We start from the raw sequence: 17,269 nt of genomic DNA, 5'->3' as shown, positions 1-17,269 counted from the left end.
ACATCTGAGGTCCTGTAACAAAATTAAAACACTGAAAATTTGACTTTGTATGTAATGACAGGCTTGACTTAACAAAAAAGTCCAGTCATTTCTGACGATAAACGTGAACAAACAGAAATAAACCAAAAAATAGATCCATACAGAACATGTTTAACTTATATTCTGGTTTCGGGGATAGATTTCCTCGGTCGTGACGCCCACCAAAGAATGTGTGGTTTGCTCCTAGAACATACTGTACACAGTGAGTTATTCTGTCTCTCTGGATAAAGGTGAGTCACAGTCTTACATCAGGCATCAGTAGGTGTTGCACAACATCTCCAGTGGAGCATGTTGGTTTATTTGAAGGATGTACCAACACGATATTTCCCTAAGAAATGTGAGTCACAGAATAATACAGAAGATGTAGAGCCTCACCGATTCGTCCTCTTACATTAACAGATTATGTCGGTGCAATTAACTTCCTTTGGATTGTTTTTCATGATGCCTAAGCGGAAGAACATCAGCAAAACTGTAGCAAAAAATCTGCCGCAGTTGCCATCAGCTGTTGGGTTTTCATCAATGTTTTGGTCACTTCAAGGAAGCATCATGAATTTCTTTGCTATTTGTCATGTTTAGGAAAGTCTGTCTTCTGTTGAAAAGTAAATGTAGCTGGAAAATGACCCATCAGCTCCTGAGATGTGCAGATCTGCTCACTGGACTTATTGTTTGTTTGGCTCACCTACTATACATGTCACCATGAACAATCAAATACACACAAGAAGCCATTTGCTCTTTAACTAAACCATATATTTTATTTATTAGCATATACTTATTACTTCCAACAGGAATTCATCTCAATACAGAGGTGTATGTTGTATAACAGTGCCAACTTTCTGTCTTACTTTTCCATCCTTAAAGTTTCCTCTCACTTGGTTGACATGCGCATGACATGTTTGACCATGTTTCCAATGCCGTCAAATATATAGTGGTAGTGATAGTCTGTCTCCCACATGAAGGACGGAGTGCTCACCACTTTGTTCTTCTCGTCCACATAGGCTTCGTAAAAAACAGGGTTAAGGACAAAACGGGAGTTATTTCTGAATAATGACAAAATGGCATGGATATAGTGAACAGAGGCCTCTGAAAGGATATATATGGCTCACGGCCATGGTGGCGAGCACCCATGCTCTTCACAGCCTGGACCAGGCTTGTGTGTGGCCAGTTGCCCCAGCGAGTGCTGTCATCCCGCTCATAGCCCATAGTCACCTCGATGTTGGGCAGCACACGGCAGGCCAACAGGGGAGCCATGCTGGCCAATCTGAAACAGGAGCAGGCAGTCAGGGGAAGCTTTTATTAGGCTAAGACTGAGAGAAGTCACTTTAAATCACTAAATTCACTTCAAATCACCGTGCCTTGAAATGTTTAAGTACTGTATATTGAATTTTAATTTCATTTAGTATTCTATAGATTTTAAAATTAGAATTGTTTTTTATAGTATAGTACTGTACAGCAAGATTTTCAGAGTATACACTAACCTTTATTGTTAATGTTACTAACCTGCCTTTTTGTTATTTTATGTTGTTGTATGTAAGCTGCTGAACACTTGAATTTCCATCGGGATTAATAAATTATCTATCTATCTATCTATCTATCTATCTATCTATCTATCTATCTATCTATCTATCTATCTATCTATCTATCTATCTATCTATCTATCTATCTATCTATCTATCTATCTATCTATCTATCTATCTATCTATCTATCTATCTATCTATCTATCTATCTATCTATCTATCTATCTATCTATCTATCTATCTCAGATTGATCTCCCAGCATCCAGCAGTGGTTACATACTGACTGTCATCACAGTAAACCCCCAGAGGAGCATACAATCAGTTCTTTGGTAGGAAAAGACCTCTCTAATTGTGAGAAACTGCATCAGTATTCCAATATCTCCTGAACATAGCAGGTTCAGACAGCTTTCTGGAAGAGACTCTGGATGATAAAATGTAAATTCCTGCTAACAGTGTACCTCAAGGGGATTCTAGTGGGAGCTCTGACTCCATCTGTGGTAAACTGGAATCAGATAACTCATTAGTAACATGCAAGTTCCTGAAAACATGACGTGACTTCTATTTCTGCAGAAGAGGATAACATAGTCAAGGAGTTGGCAAACCGAACATGATGCAACAAACGCCTCAAAACAAACCGGAGACAGAGAACAGATATGAATTTATGGAGAATTTTCAACTGAGCTGCTCATAACTTAAAGATTAAGATAAAGAAAAACTTCACTCCATAGGCAGAAAGACATCCATCCTATCGTCTTTTTCATTTTTTTGTCTGTTGTGTGGTTTTAGAGTGTGGTGTAATTGTGTACCACTGTGGTGTACTGATGACTGTAGGACAAATTGCCCCACAGGGGTAATACAGATTACTTTAATAACAGGAAATGTGGGAGAGAGCAGAGGAATGATGTGCAGAAAATAGTCAGGAATCCAACCCAGTGGACATAAAACCACCACCAAACAGTCAGCTGTGTGTTCTATAAATGCATCAAATCTGGGTGGTGAATGCTGCCCATTAAAACACTCTACTGCAGTCCATACTCCATCAACATGTCTCCCTTATATTTCACACAAAACAGTCCACTGATGCCAGACAACAGCTCTGTGGCCACAACATGTAGACATGAAGCTAGCTCAGTTCAACGACTTCTCATTAGAAAAATGTGCTGCATTTCAAATAAAGTCTCTTCACTGAGCATGTTTCAAAAACAAATGTCCAATTTCTGTTGACACCGATACCTTTCTAACGCCACACAGATACACAGTGATACCTGTCTGTTAGCCAACATACCTTGATGTTGCAGTGAATCTGAAATTAGACCCTTTCAACTTCATAAAAATGATTCCAGGGAAAGTCAGTGATGTGAAGCCAGCACATAAAAACATTAAAGAATTAAATTTGATATGCTTTTAATTTGAAGTTAGGGTGCATCCAGTTCATTTGCACTTTGTCTTTTACACTCAGCTGCAGCTGGAAGGTTTGAACTGTTGAGGAGATGCAGAGGAGTGATCATTTAGCCATCAGGGGCTGATTCTGACTGTATACATTAATCATTTTTTCGACAGATCGGTTTCACATTTCAAGACATCAATGACAGCTCCGACAACACAATGAAGAGGGTGAATCTGAAAGCAGCGAGGCTTCAGTCTGCAACAGTAAACATGTGATCACTGGGACAGAGAAAAAGACTTCTAAATCGAACAGAAAAGCCCTGTTTACTCATCTTTATTATGCCCTTTCTTCTTACTGGTAGCAGGTAAAATGATAAATATTTTTTTACTTTATTTTTTTGGACAGTTGATTGTGAAGTGTTTTTTCATAAAAAGATATGACACCATGTTGTGGTGTGAACATGTCAACTAAGCTAGCAAAACAAGGATTTTAATTACTCTTCTTCCCAAAATAGACAACAAGTGAGTAATTTGACCAAATATAAACAACTGGAAAAAAGAAAGAAAGAAAATTCTTTAGACACACAACATACTTTCCACCAATGCCACTTGTAAAACTATCAAACTTGTCGCACACTTCAGCGGCCTCAAGCCAGGAAACAATCATCCTCGGGATTCCAAATCCAGTTTGCAATTCTTGATGTGTGTGATGGCGGACCTTGTAAAATGTATGAGTAGATCCACACAGCGTGGATCTAACTTTCTCTAGTTGCAAAAACTGCATTAGATCCAGTGAGCACAGGTGGGCAGTGTTTCATCCTTCCACTTAAGGAGAATTAATTTTCTAGCAATCAGAGATGCAAAGGCAACAGAATTTGATTTATATTTTTGGAGGTTATCATCATCAGCAGCAGCTCCAAATACTGCTGTAAGAGGTGAGTGATTGAGTTTCTTTCCTAAAGTGTATCCAGAGTCTGATGGAATTTTCAAGTGTTGGGTTAATATTATATAAAGACAGTTCCACAGGTAGCGGACATGTCAGGACAGCAGGTAGAGAAGACAGTTTATAAAACGGGCCTTCAGGATTCAAAGAGAATGTTTTTTGTCTATGTTATACGGTTTTTCAAAAAATATGGTATGAATAGTAGCTGCACAACAGAAGTATTCAAAGTTAGCTAAAGCCATCCCTTCTAATTGCCTTGGCCTGTACACAAAGGCCTTTGAATTCAAAAGAAAACTGTGTTTTCATTTTTTAAATAAAAACAGATTCAATGGCTGAAAGTATAAATAGGAATTATTAATGAAAGGAAAGGATTATTCTCTCCTGGATTGAAGCCAAAAGTCAACATGTGTAAAACGCTGCGTTGCCGTGGTGACATGCTTCATCCTCTTCCTCCTCCTACTCAGTTTCCAAGTCCACTCTTTAATTCCTGTAATCCTGCAGCTTGTGCCACCTCAATCCTGCCATCCTGCACCTGTCCACCAGGTGTCCTCACCTGACCCCATCATCTGTCGGCACAGCTGCTGTTCAGCACCTCAACCTGTGCAAACATAGACTAGTATAGTAACCAGGGGCTCAGAAACGTCCTATCAGCCTCTGTGTTGAAGCTTTCATGCTGTCCTTTTGCTTTAACTGCTGGGATTTACACGTCCTGGCTGCCTTCAAGTTGCCACTTTTAAGCTTAAGGCTGCTTTTCTTGCACCTGCTGTCTGCTGTGATCAGTCAGAGCCAGTGTGCAGACTTTCACCAGACAGCTTCTTAAATCAAGAGAGGGTTTTTTTTTTTTAAACCACTCATAAAGCACTTTTACTTCATTTAAATCCCTTTTTGAATATGTTTGTGAAGTGAACTGTAGTATGATGTTTCAACATATTTGTCTCTGTCTGCTTCATACAATGTCAAATTCAAATTCTCATGTGTTACCGAAAGGATGCTGAGAAGATTTAGACTTTGTTCACAGGAATAAGCTACTGGCTGAAAACATTCAGGTGGTAGATAATGTGTTAAAGGCCAAATTCAGTTTTAGAAAACACTATTCTAACTATATGAAAGCAAATAAAAATGACACACTGCTACTAACTACCAGTGCTGGAGTGTAAATAAGTACATTTACTCAAATAGCATACTAAAGTTCAAATTTACTTAAAGCTCTATTTTTTTCATTTTTCATCTCTTCTCCTTTACATCTAAGATCAAATATTATAATTTCTCACTACATTTATTTGACTGCTTCAGTTACTTAGAGTATTTCAATTGTTTGCATACGAAACATAAAGAACTTGTAAAACATAATGTTTTGTTATAAACATCCCAACATTGTAAATGTAGGACTTGTACTTGTAGTAGAGTATTTTTACATTGTCGCATTCGTACTTTTATTTAAACAAAGAATCTGCATACGTGCTCCACCACAGCTAATTAAATAATAACAGGGTCTGCAACAGATCATTCAACAGACAAAAATATACTTCATTTCTATTTATTTGCATCAACAAACAACCAAATATCTAAAAATGCCAGAATTTTTACAGCTGCTGCAGTGTCGATAATGTAATCTGATTTTACAGTGCAGTAAAAAGCAGTGAAAATCTGCAATTTGGCCTCATGTTCGGATTTAGAAAGTAGATTTGAAGTGATTGTTCAGTTGTACATCATTATACAGTACTTCTATATTGACAGAATGAGAGTTGAATAAATCAATACATACCCAATAGGTTTGCGTGAACGGTGGAAATCTTTAAGCACCCTCTCCACGTCATTATGCAGCTTGCAGTCTTTGCCATCCTTCAAAAACGACGACCTGAGGAGTTAAAAGCTAATATTACTGCTCCATTTCTGTCATAGCAGCCTAAACTGAAATTCATCTTAGCTGTCACTTCACGTTTCACTATTCCTCACAGGTTCTTGGTGACTCCGTGACCTCCAGGGAAGATGACGGCATCAAAGGTGTTGACGTCCAGCTTGGACAGGTCCTGCATTTGTGTCATTCCCTGACCGTGACTGAAGCGAGCCGACTCCATCATCATGTTCCTGTGAAGCGGTCAGAAATCATCAGAAACACCTGCTTGTGAAGGGCCATACTGCTCATGTTACAGTGTTTCCCAACAAGCCCACCTGTTCTCCCCAGTGGCAGGTTGCTTTCTCATGTGGTCCATCACATGCATCTGCTGCTGGTTGGGAGCAAACATCTGGAAGCGAGCGCCGTTACGGCTCAGGTGGTACATGGTGCTGAGGGCAGAGTTGTGAATTACCTCATAGGGTCATGGTGCAGTGATGTGAAATTCCTGATCTCAGCAGGTCTACTGATACTCACTAAACCCCCTCGTGGACATCAGTCCCATCCCACCATCCGCATCCTGAGAAAACCTGGAACACATTGATTCACAAATCCCAGTCATCCCCAGGCTCATTTGTATCACTATCCCCGGTCCCATATTGATCTGTCTCACTTACCACTGCAACATTGGTGTTCCCCCAGTTGCCATGGTCACCGTGGTGCACAAAGCAGGCAGGCGGGCGAAACAGAACAGCCAGTGTTTGTTTTGACAGCAGAGTCCTGGTTGCCAGCATGATTTAGCTTCAATCTCACTGTTTTTGGAGTAAAATATGTTAGCAACAGAGTCTGTAATGACTTTAGGTGGTGATCTCTCTGAGGCTGTCCCTATTTATACGGCCAGAGTGCAGCCAAGTGACGTTGCAACGTAAACTGTGCTTTCTGAGAAGATTGACTAACCTATTCCCCTCTTGAACACTGTTCCCTATTAATACCTTGTTTATTCGTCTGATTAACTTAAGTCAGTTAGCCGAAGAGGGAGACCACAGCTTTGGAGAGGAATCTAAACAAGTAGTGCTCTGACCCATAGAATATCTTAACCTATTTAGAATTTAACCCTTTGTGTGGTGCAGAGATGAAGAAAACTTGCAGAAACAATAGATGGTTTTATATGTTACGACGGCAGTTGATTGATTAGTTACTTTTGCACAACATTCTGCATCTGTGCACAGCTTTAAAAAATGCTTACTTTATTTTCTTATTAGGAAGCAGTATGTGCAACGCATTTACACAGTGCAAGGTATACTGTACGTCCTTTAAAGTCCATTAGGTTGTAAGGCTCTTACTCTCTGTAATGCCATGTTGTGTCTACGATGTCCAGACAGTAAACCCTCAAATACCCTGCCCACGACGGAAACGTCAAACTCAATGTACTGCAGAATCAAAATCTCAGCTCTGACTACAAGGCAAACAGTTATTTAAGAATTGGTGAAGAATCTGGGGTTCAATGTCAAGTTAGAGATGACAAACAGCAGGCAAAATATGGCATTTACTTTATTATGACCACTTTTTTTTATGTATAAACGATCAATATTTACATACTGGTGATGAAAGTGACAGCTCGAGGAACAAATTGCAGAAAAAAATGACATCAACAGAACAATATACAGCCAACTAGAAATCACGTCAGTCACAATTTCAAGCCTCAGATGGCACCTTATGTGAAATGTTCTCATAAGATCCTGACTCAAAGTTTAACATCTGCACACAAAAGAACTCATGCATAGGAAAAACATACTGAAACCGTCACACAATGGTAATCACAAAGTACAAATAATGCTTCTTTTGGAACACAAATACAAGAAACATGAAGTCTGTTACTAAATGTCACTCTTACTGTGAAACACACAAACGTTTCTCCATCGACACCCGGGCACTCGCACTCAACTCAAACAAATGCTGCAATCCTTTTAAAACCACAAAGGCCTGTGCCACATTCATGACAATTCTCTTGTTATTTCAAGTACAGAAGTGAACAAAGACTATACCAGTGATAGATGGGTAACAAAGCAAAAGAAACACAAAAAGAACAGCAAAGGCAATAAATAAGGTCCATTTGATGCTTTATATAAAATAAATGTCTAAAACAATCTTGTCAGTGTATTTCTGCATCTATGGTGTATCAGTAAAACAAAATCATACACATGGCAAGCACGTCAAATTAAATCAAATCGCTGCTTAACAAAGCTACATCCACGTCCAATCAAGCGCAACACAATTGCTGACAGCCCTGCTTCAATAATTGGCATTGATCAGGCTGTGGCTGTTTCACAAACTACTTGTGATGAGCCGTGTTGAGCACTCCTTGCAGTTTAGTTTTCTTTACATGTAAGGACCAAATCCTAAAAGCCATTTACATGCAAATCACTAACCACTTCAGTGGCAAAAGTAAGAATTATCTCCTAAATTTCTGTCGCCACCAAAGAAAGCTTTCATGCACCCAAGCACTGTCATTCAAGGAATCTGCGCACGAGCTGTGCACGCGCCATGTTCATTGCGAAGAGTATTTGCAAAGATATCCGTTTGATAAAGAGAGGGGTTTTGCTCATCAAGCTAATAGCTGTGCTGAGAGAGAAACATGTTAGCAAGGCCAGTCTGGCGGCATTAGGGCGTGTAGGCAGGCGGTGGCTGAAACTGATTTGCAATGTCATAATCGGCAGGAAAAGTTTCGCTGCTGTCCTCCATCTCCGAGAGCAGCTCTAAGGCCTGCTCCTCCTCCTCGGTGGGGTAGTGGCGCAAGAGGTTTGCAGCTGTGGCAAGGATAGATGCTCCGCCCGCGCCCGCCACCAGGTAGAAGCTGATGGCAAAAGTGACATATATGAGGGATCCGTGGTACTTTTTGTGTTGCTGCTGTAGAGACAGGATCAGCTCCGAGGCCCAGTAGCAAAACCCTATGACTGTGGCACACTGCAACACTGATGGGAGACAGAGATCAGAACAGTTAGTAGGCAAAAATGAAAGTCTTATGGAAACTGAACAAAAACTAAATTCACACAGAGCAAGTGTCCGTTACAGTTATCTTATAGAAACCTTATGTAGGCATGCATATAGGACGAATGCCTTCCCAAGACAAGAGCCAAAGGTATTCAGTCGCACTAATCTTACAGTAAAAGTTTGCTTATAATACTCCTCCCAGTAGAAGGGATAGAGGTAGGGCTCGGGCTCAGTCTTTTTAAAAATGTTTTGTCTAATTGTCCCACTGACTAGGCACTCCAAGGCTTCCGAAGATTATCTGCATGGGCCGTGAAGAGACAAGATAAGGCCTAAAGGTCTACTTGACCTCCTGGTGCAAACAAGAATTGATGACAGACAAACCTCCACATCACTGAGCACACAGTGAATACATGAAATATGACAAAGAATAACACAGAAGGCAGAAAACCAGTAAACAATGGAATTTTCGTCAAAGAAAGTATTTGAAAAAAGGTTAATACCTGTAAGAATATGTGCAAAAGCATATCTGCGTGTGATCTTGAGGGCTGGGTGCTTGGGTCCAAACACATCCAAGAGGAAAGCAGTCAGACTGCACAGGATGCCCAGGAAACAGAAGGCGGCGATTACCCTCAGCAGCAAGATGGTCTGCGGGTTCACACAGTAATCTGGTGGAGACAGAGACATCACAAAGTATTACAAGTGAGCTACTGGAGTAATCTCTGCTGGGGGTTTTAATGGACTTGTGCTGGTCCTCACCATCCAGAAGCTTAGGGTCAATGTACCCGAGGACATGTGCCACCCCTAGCTCTTGCCTCGGACAGGTGCCTCCGTGGACACGGAGCCAGGCTGGTTCAGCCAGAGCCGTACACAGCGCTGTGATGGACAGAGCTCCGGGCAGAGCCGACACCAGGCTGCGCTCCGGCTGTTTGGGCAGGGAGGTTCCTCCTCTCCTCCTCCGGCCTCCAGGAACTGTAGAACCCGGCGGGGCATACATGGTCACCCAATCTCCTTATTGTGCGTTGCAGTGTTGCTTTATTGTCAGTGTGTCGGACAGCACTCCGGTAATAAGATCAGCCAGCTGACTGACCAAAATAATAGCCGCTAGCCGGTACAGCCGGCGTTACCTCGGTGGTGAACGGATGACAGCGGTCCTGACGCTTTGTTCACGGTGGTATCCAATGTTTCCCGACGACGTCCGGCCTTAAAAGTAGCTGCTTGATAAAAACAGGATGAGTACTGACTGACGGGAACACAATGGACAGATGGCCTTCAGGCCTGCTAGCTCTGTTGTTAGCAGGAAAGGCTAACTGAAACTAAACGTCAAATGTCGCCGACTTTTCGAAAAAAAAATAAACTTAATAGAAATAAATTAGATAACCATTAACTTATTAACTAATCTATTTGGCTACACTAATATAAATGACTATCAATTTGGTACAGAAAAACAAAGACAAAACAAAACAAAAGACAGCTTACGCTGGCTTCCCCTAAAATATTGACTTCCTCGTTCACACTATTCTTCTTCGTGGCTTCTGTAGGAGCGGTGAGCAGTACGCCACCTAGTGGAGACTCATCAGACACCGTTAAACCGCAGACTGTTGGAGAAATGTCTTGTTAAATTACATTATTAACACCATCGTGTTATTAATATATAATACCATTATAAAATAGCTCCGTTTTTATTTTTTAAATCACATAAGTAAAGGTAGAATAGAATAGAATAGAATAGAATAGAATAGAATGTGCTTTATTGTCATTATACAGTGTGTAACAAGATTGGAGCACTTCTTTTCAGTGCAAAATATTTTCTTTAAAAATTCTATTTACAAACATACAGTATAAATAACAGAGTGAATATAAATAGCAGGCTGAATGATACAGTGGTGTATATTGCACATTTTACATTATATTGTTGGCTGGGTGTGAGACATGAGACGTGACAGTTCAGGGTGGTGATGGCTTTTGGAAAGAAACTGTTTTTAAGTCTGTTTGTCCTCGTTTTAATGCATCTGTAATGCCTTCCAGAGGGCAACAATCAAAAAGCTGAGAACTGGGATGTGAACTGTCCTTGATGATGTTCTGAGCTCTGCTGAGGCACCGGGTGGAGTAGATGTCCTTGAGGGAGGGGAGAGGACAGCCAACAATCCTCTGTGCTGCTTTGACTGTTCTCTGAAGCCTCACTCTGTCTGCCTCAGTGCAGCTCCCGTACCAGGTGGAAACACAGTACGTCAGCAGGCTCTCTATGGATGAGCTGTAGAAGGCCAGCAGCAGATTCCTGTCCAGGTTGTTCTTCCTGAGGACTCTCAGGAAGTGTAGCCGCTGCTGAGCCTGCTTTATTGATGTTGTCTGTTCAGGAGAGGTCATCGGAGATCTGGTCTCCCAGGAACCTGAATGTGTGGACTCTCTCCACACACTTGCCGTTGATGTAGAGGAGAGGTGGGTTGGTTCTGTTCCTCCTGAAGTCCATGATGAAGTGGAAGGTGTTATACTATCAAATACAGATGTTGTTAGGATCTTGAAACACTGGTGCTCATCCCAGCCCACAAATCTTTAGATTTTTAACCTGATAACTGCACAATTTTAAAATTATAAATAAGTTAAATGTGAGACACTGTGCTCCAGGCAAAGTAAGCTCAAGCCTTAGCCCATGATCCACTTTACTATCACAGAGCATACAGACTTCCTAATGATGCATACATCAGCGGTTATTTAGTTCTGTGCCTTGGATTTGGTCTTATTTATGATCCCTTGCACAGCTATAATCATTTGTAAAGGTGTGTCTTATGGCAAAAAAAATATTTAAGAACCACAAAGCTAGACCAAGTATGCCGACTTTTAACAACCAGCTGGAGTGAGATTTGTATATTTGATACTAATTTAATTAATGCTAATTTTAACTTTTAATAGGAATCGTTTTTAATAGTTGCCTAATCTGGGTGGCCAACCTTTTAAATAGTCCAGGGGAAGAGATGCAGATACAAAAGCAAAAGCAAAAAAGATGCTAAAAAAATAAAACAAAGTAATTATACAGCTTAAACAATTATAAGAAATTAAGTAATAAATCATCTGTGAGGCAAGACTTCGTAGTTTTGCACTGGATCCTGTAGTATGCTAGATATTCCTGTAACGTTTTAATAACCTTTATTCTTAAATTTAAAACAAAAAAAACAGGAAATGTACATAGTGTGCGTAATGTTACATTAATCATCAGATCTGAGGAAAACAAAAACAAACAAACAGGAAAAAAAACAACGAGGAGAACACCCACAATGCAGCGCGCCAAGCAGCACCTGACAGGCAAAGATGGCGGCGCTTCCCACACGACTATCTTCGTGAACTTTTGTACTTTGTTTTTTTTGGTGCAAACGCATTCCTTCTCTTTTAAATGTGTCTGCATGCTGATAGATGTCTGTAGTTTAGGACAGCGGCTCTTCTTGCGTGTTCGTGTCGTCAGTTGTTGTTGTTCAGCGCAGTGTTTCCTGTCGGCTGACTGTCTGCGGTAACGAACAGGAGGCTCAATTGACGGAGGCTCGGAGACGCTAAATATTCCTCCGGTTCCGATATGAAGGAGTCGCTGTCGCTCGTCCAGAGGCTCAGCGCTCATCCGGACTCCCGGTGCTGGTTCGTCAGCTGGAGCCCAAACGGGACGCTGCTGGCTTCATGTGGGGGCGACAAGGCCGTCCGAATATGGGGGAGAGAAGGTGAGCTGTCAGAAAATGAGCTGAAATACAACTAACGACACTGTGAGATGATAGAGCAGTGAGAAGAGCTTCTATGTGAGCTAATATCGCAATAACATTATAACACAAAACTCTCAGAGCTTCATCCGAACCACACACCCCAGAGGTGCTGTTTTCTTTCACTCATGGATGGATTTATATAATTGTTTTCTGTTTTGCGCACTGCTTTTTAAAAATACTAATATCCTGAGGTCCTGTGGATAGGTGTCTTCAGATTTTTTTTTACAGGAGAGTTCAGATAGGGCCACTAAAAATCTTGTTATGGCACACCAAAACCAAAAGCCATGACTGAAGTTCAGGAATTCTTTATTTATGCATACTATTGAGGTGCAGTCCAGGCCTGGTCAGGACCTGGTGTGAGAAGGAAACAGCACAAATGTAATCATGTTTGATTGGGGTCGACTATGTGTACGGACCAGTATACTTCACATACAGTATGACTGATTCTCTATTTCCAGTCGTCCTTTTTTACCAAAGCAACACAGTGAAAACACTCCAGCCAGAGAAGGTAGTCTTCACATGAAATTCACATTTGTAATGTCTAGTATGAAATGGGTAAAACAGACCAAGAACAAGTTGGAAATGTTTGTCAGCTATTTCTGGGAATTATAATCAAAGCACAGTTTTTGGGGACTCCTGCAAATACTTTGTCATTGTATAAGTCATTATATATTGGTGCATTATTAAGTTTTCTGGAAATTCCTCACCAGCCCACACAGGAATGTTTGTTTTGGATGATTTCGTTGATTGAATACCTGAAAACCAGTTTATTTCATCATGTTATTTCACTCCTGTTCAAATCCTTGTTGCCATAATAACGCAACCTTTTGCAGTGATTTGTAAAACCACCAATGTTTATTAAGATAAATTAAAGTAATTTCATATTACCTCAGTGTAAATAGTGTGACAAAATCTCTGATGGTTAACAGCCTTCCTGACTTCCTGTCTTTTTTCAGGTGACTCCTGGATATGTAAGAATGTGCTTCAGGATGGACACCAGCGCACTGTGAGGAAAGTGGCGTGGTCTCCCTGTGGGAACTACTTGGCCTCTGCCAGCTTTGATGCCACCACATGCATCTGGAAAAAGAAGAACGACGACTTTGAGGTCAGATGAGATGTTTCATGTTTAGTCTGTGGCTTAGCACACTTTGGAGATTTTATACAGGCTCTCTTCTTGTTTTCTAGAGTTTGACTGTGTTGGAAGGACATGAAAATGAGGTGAAATGTGTGGCCTGGGCCCCCTCAGGCAATCTGTTAGCCACATGTAGCCGAGACAAGAGTGTCTGGGTCTGGGAAGGTACATTTAATTTAGTGTTGAAAATCATTAAATGCATTGAACTGTGCCTCTCAATTTGTGTATGAACCGATCACTTTGTGTGTCACAGTGGATGAGGAAGACGAGTATGAATGTGTTACAGTCGTGAACTCTCACACACAAGATGTCAAGCACGTTGTGTGGCACCCAAACCAGGAGGTAGGTCACTCTGCTCTGTGCACCTCAAGGATTTCTCAGTCTGCTGCACTATTATCTTACTATGTTCTATTCGCAGCTCTTGGCTTCAGCCAGCTACGACAACAACATTTGTATCTACAAGGAAGAGGATGATGACTGGGAGTGCCGCGCCACTTTGCACGGACACACATCCACGGTCTGGAGTTTGTGTTTTGATGCGACTGGGCAGAGGCTGGCCTCCTGCAGCGATGATCGCACTGTGAAGATTTGGAAAGAGTATCCAAATGAAAGTGGACAGGGTGAGTTATTAGCAGGAGGCGGGTTTAGTGTGTTCTAAGTCAAGTTAGTTAACAGAATGTTTTTCTCTGCTCTGCTTGTTTAAAGGAGACTTATCTTGGAAGTGTGTTTGCACTCTGTCTGGCTACCATGGACGCACAGTGTATGACGTTGCCTGGTAAGAATCGTCTCATTTTCATATAAGCTGTGGTTCAGTGCACTGTTCCTTCTGTTTGTACTCTTGATTTGGTGACATTTGTGGATCACTAAGGGTTATGGCTGTTTTACACGGCCTCCTTTACATTATTTCATCATATGGCATGTTTTTACAACGTTGAAAAATGGCATTTTTTTTCAACATAGTATACTATGGCGTTTTTTTGCGCCAAAATTCATGATGATTTTTTTTTTCAAAGAAAACCTTTCTGGAGTGTTTTTCACGGCCTCCTTTACATTATTTCATCATATGGCACGTTTTTACAACATGTTGAAAAATCGCATTTTTTTTCGACATAGTATACTATGGCGTTTTTTTTGCGCCAAAATTCATGATGATTTTTTTTCAAAGAAAACCTTTCTGGAGTGTTTTTCATGGCCTCCTTAACATTATTTCAACATATGGCATGTTTTCACAACATATTGAAAAATCGCATTTTTCGACATAGTATACTATGGCGTTTTCTTTGCACCAAAATTCATGATGATTTTTTTTTCAAAGAAAACCTTTCTGGAGTGTTTTTCACGGCCTCCTTTACATTATTTCATCATATGGCACGTTTTTACGACATGTTTGAAAAATCACATTTTTTATTCGACATAGTATAGTAAGGCGTATTTTTGCGCCAAAATTCACGATGATTTTTTTTTTTTTTTAAAGAAAACCTTTCTGGAGTGTTTTTCACGGCCTCCTTTACATTATTTCATCATATGGCACGTTTTTACAACATGTTTGAAAAATGGCATTTTTTTTCGACATAGTATACTATGGCGTTTTTTTTTTGCGCCAAAATTCATGATGATTTTTTTTGAAAGAAAACCTTTCTGGAGTGTTTTTCATGGCCTCCTTAACATTATTTCAACATATGGCATGTTTTCACAACATATTGAAAAATCGCATTTTTCAACATAGTATACTATGGCGTTTTCTTTGCACCAACATTCATGATGATTTTTTTTTCAAAGAAAACCTTTCTGGAGTGTTTTTCATGGCCTCCTTAACATTATTTCAACATATGGCATGTTTTCACAACATATTGAAAAATCGCATTTTTCGACATAGTATACTATGGCGTTTTCTTTGCACCAAAATTCATGATGATTTTTTTTTCAAAGAAAACCTTTCTGGAGTGTTTTTCACGGCCTCCTTTACATTATTTCATCATATGGCACGTTTTTACGACATGTTTGAAAAATCACATTTTTTATTCGACATAGTATAGTAAGGCGTATTTTTGCGCCAAAATTCACGATGATTTTTTTTTTTAAAAAACCTTTCTGGAGTGTTTTTCACGGCCTCCTTTACATTATTTCATCATATGGCACGTTTTTATGGAGGACTAAAAGTGCCAAAATTAAATAAATAAATACATTATTAAATAATTAATTAAATATGTCATTAATTAATTAAAATTGGAATTAAATATTTCATTAATTAATTAAAATTGGAATTAAATGTCATTAATTAATTAAAATTGGAATTAAATACTTAAATGTGTTATTAAATAAATATATCATTAAATAATTAAATATGTCATTAATTAGTTAAAATTGGAATTAAATATGTCATTAATTTATTAAAATTGGAATTAAATACATAAATGTGTTATTAAATATGTCATTAATTTATTAAAATAACAATTATTTTAAGTAAAAAACATATTTCATTATTTCACGATTTAATTAATTATTTCATGGTCCTTGTGTTGCAGTGGATCATGAATTAATTTTATCTGTCAACCTCGCCCGTCAAAGTCCGTGGGCGGGACTAACGTGAATCTAGTCTAATCCACTGCTTTTGTCTGCCTTGAAACCGGAAGTAGAAGTCTTTCTAAACATGGAGGCTGTGTAGAGGGAGAGTCGCTGTGAACTTTCTAGAGAGTTGGTGAGAGATATTTTAGACCTTGCAGAGTATGTGGAAGCAGGACCTGCTTACCGCGAGCATGTAGCGTGTAAAGCAGAGGAATTTATTGACGTTGTTGAAGTTATTTCCGCACTTTCCGACCAAGATGTTGACCGTAGAGTGACTGCAAATTTAGAGGAAGTACTCCGCCGGTTTTCTGGTACCAGGGTGCAACAGGAGCACACACAGGGACCAGGGCGTTTGGCATACCGAGGGAAGTTCTGGAACATCACGTTCTTTGTGGATTACCAGCCTGTCAAATTGCAGCGATGCTCGGAGTGTCGAGCGCTTTTCCTTTAGGACCTACTCGGCGCGGCACGGCTCCGCTCGTCTTTGTTTAGCCGCGATTCCACAAGCATCTACTCGGCACGGTACGGCTCGTCTCATCTTTGTTTGCGAGCGTTTCCATACGGACTAATTTTCAGCACCTTCTCGGCTGAGGTTCCCAGCGAGCTGAGATGAGCCGATAATGTGGCGTTTACATAGTGCAGGCCACTGATTGGACAGGGAGTGACGACACAGAGCAACTTCAGCACGAAAACAAAATCCTGCATTAAAAAATGACTGTAAACAGCGACGGTGTGCATTGCTCTTCACGAAACTCTCTGTTCTTCATAATTTTAATGTGACAGCCAGACCTGTACCGTGGGTGAATGAAGAGGTCGAGACTTTGTCTTTGGTGGCGGACCAAAGAATACAGAGAGAGCTGGACGGAGAAAGTTTATCAGGAGGTCTCTGAGCGGATGGCCGCTCACATATACAGTAGACTGTATATAAAGAGGACAGAAGCAGTGTAGGGAGAAGCTGAAAAAGCTCAAAAGTGACTATCGGTCCACCCAGGACCACAACGGCCGGCGTGGGTCAACCAGGAGGTGTTGGAAGAGGTTTAATGGAAGCTATTTACTGGCACCGCACCGGCGAGCAACAGGAGGGAGACTCAGCCGCTGCATTGTTGGAGACGTTCGAGGACGGT

The 17,269-nt window shown here is 40.4% G+C and overlaps 3 protein-coding genes across 3 annotated transcripts in view; 1 reads left to right on the top strand and 2 right to left on the bottom strand.

The window, feature by feature from the left end:
- Positions 1–764: 764 nt before the first annotated feature.
- On the bottom strand, positions 765–6,587 carry gatd3l (glutamine amidotransferase class 1 domain containing 3, like). Its single transcript, XM_023288106.3, has 7 exons — positions 6,395–6,587; positions 6,255–6,307; positions 6,056–6,169; positions 5,840–5,971; positions 5,649–5,741; positions 1,132–1,297; positions 765–1,039 (listed from the first exon to the last, which is right to left on the bottom strand). Exons 1-7 carry the CDS (start codon positions 6,509–6,511, stop codon positions 905–907), a joined length of 810 nt encoding a protein of 269 aa, XP_023143874.1. The 5' UTR covers positions 6,512–6,587; the 3' UTR covers positions 765–904.
- A 668-nt stretch (positions 6,588–7,255) lies between these two features.
- Positions 7,256–10,222, bottom strand: tmem127 (transmembrane protein 127). The gene is made up of 3 exons (XM_023288092.3): positions 9,465–10,222; positions 9,209–9,373; positions 7,256–8,689 (listed from the first exon to the last, which is right to left on the bottom strand). Exons 1-3 carry the CDS (start codon positions 9,700–9,702, stop codon positions 8,379–8,381), a joined length of 714 nt encoding a protein of 237 aa, XP_023143860.1. The 5' UTR covers positions 9,703–10,222; the 3' UTR covers positions 7,256–8,378.
- A 1,754-nt stretch (positions 10,223–11,976) lies between these two features.
- ciao1 (cytosolic iron-sulfur assembly component 1) overlaps positions 11,977–17,269 on the top strand; it is an 8,674-nt gene continuing 3,381 nt past the window's right edge. Inside the window, exons 1-6 of the mRNA XM_055011349.1 lie at positions 11,977–12,409; positions 13,405–13,553; positions 13,634–13,745; positions 13,834–13,922; positions 13,999–14,200; positions 14,286–14,355. Coding sequence (XP_054867324.1) covers positions 12,271–12,409; positions 13,405–13,553; positions 13,634–13,745; positions 13,834–13,922; positions 13,999–14,200; positions 14,286–14,355 — 761 coding nt within the window. The 5' untranslated portion in view covers positions 11,977–12,270. The remainder of the gene's footprint in view (positions 12,410–13,404; positions 13,554–13,633; positions 13,746–13,833; positions 13,923–13,998; positions 14,201–14,285; positions 14,356–17,269) is intronic.

The sequence above is a fragment of the Amphiprion ocellaris genome, chromosome 6 (genome assembly GCF_022539595.1).
Source record: "Amphiprion ocellaris isolate individual 3 ecotype Okinawa chromosome 6, ASM2253959v1, whole genome shotgun sequence".
In the NCBI taxonomy this organism is placed as follows: Eukaryota; Metazoa; Chordata; class Actinopteri; family Pomacentridae; genus Amphiprion; species Amphiprion ocellaris.
This window is presented reverse-complemented; position numbering and strand designations above follow the sequence as displayed.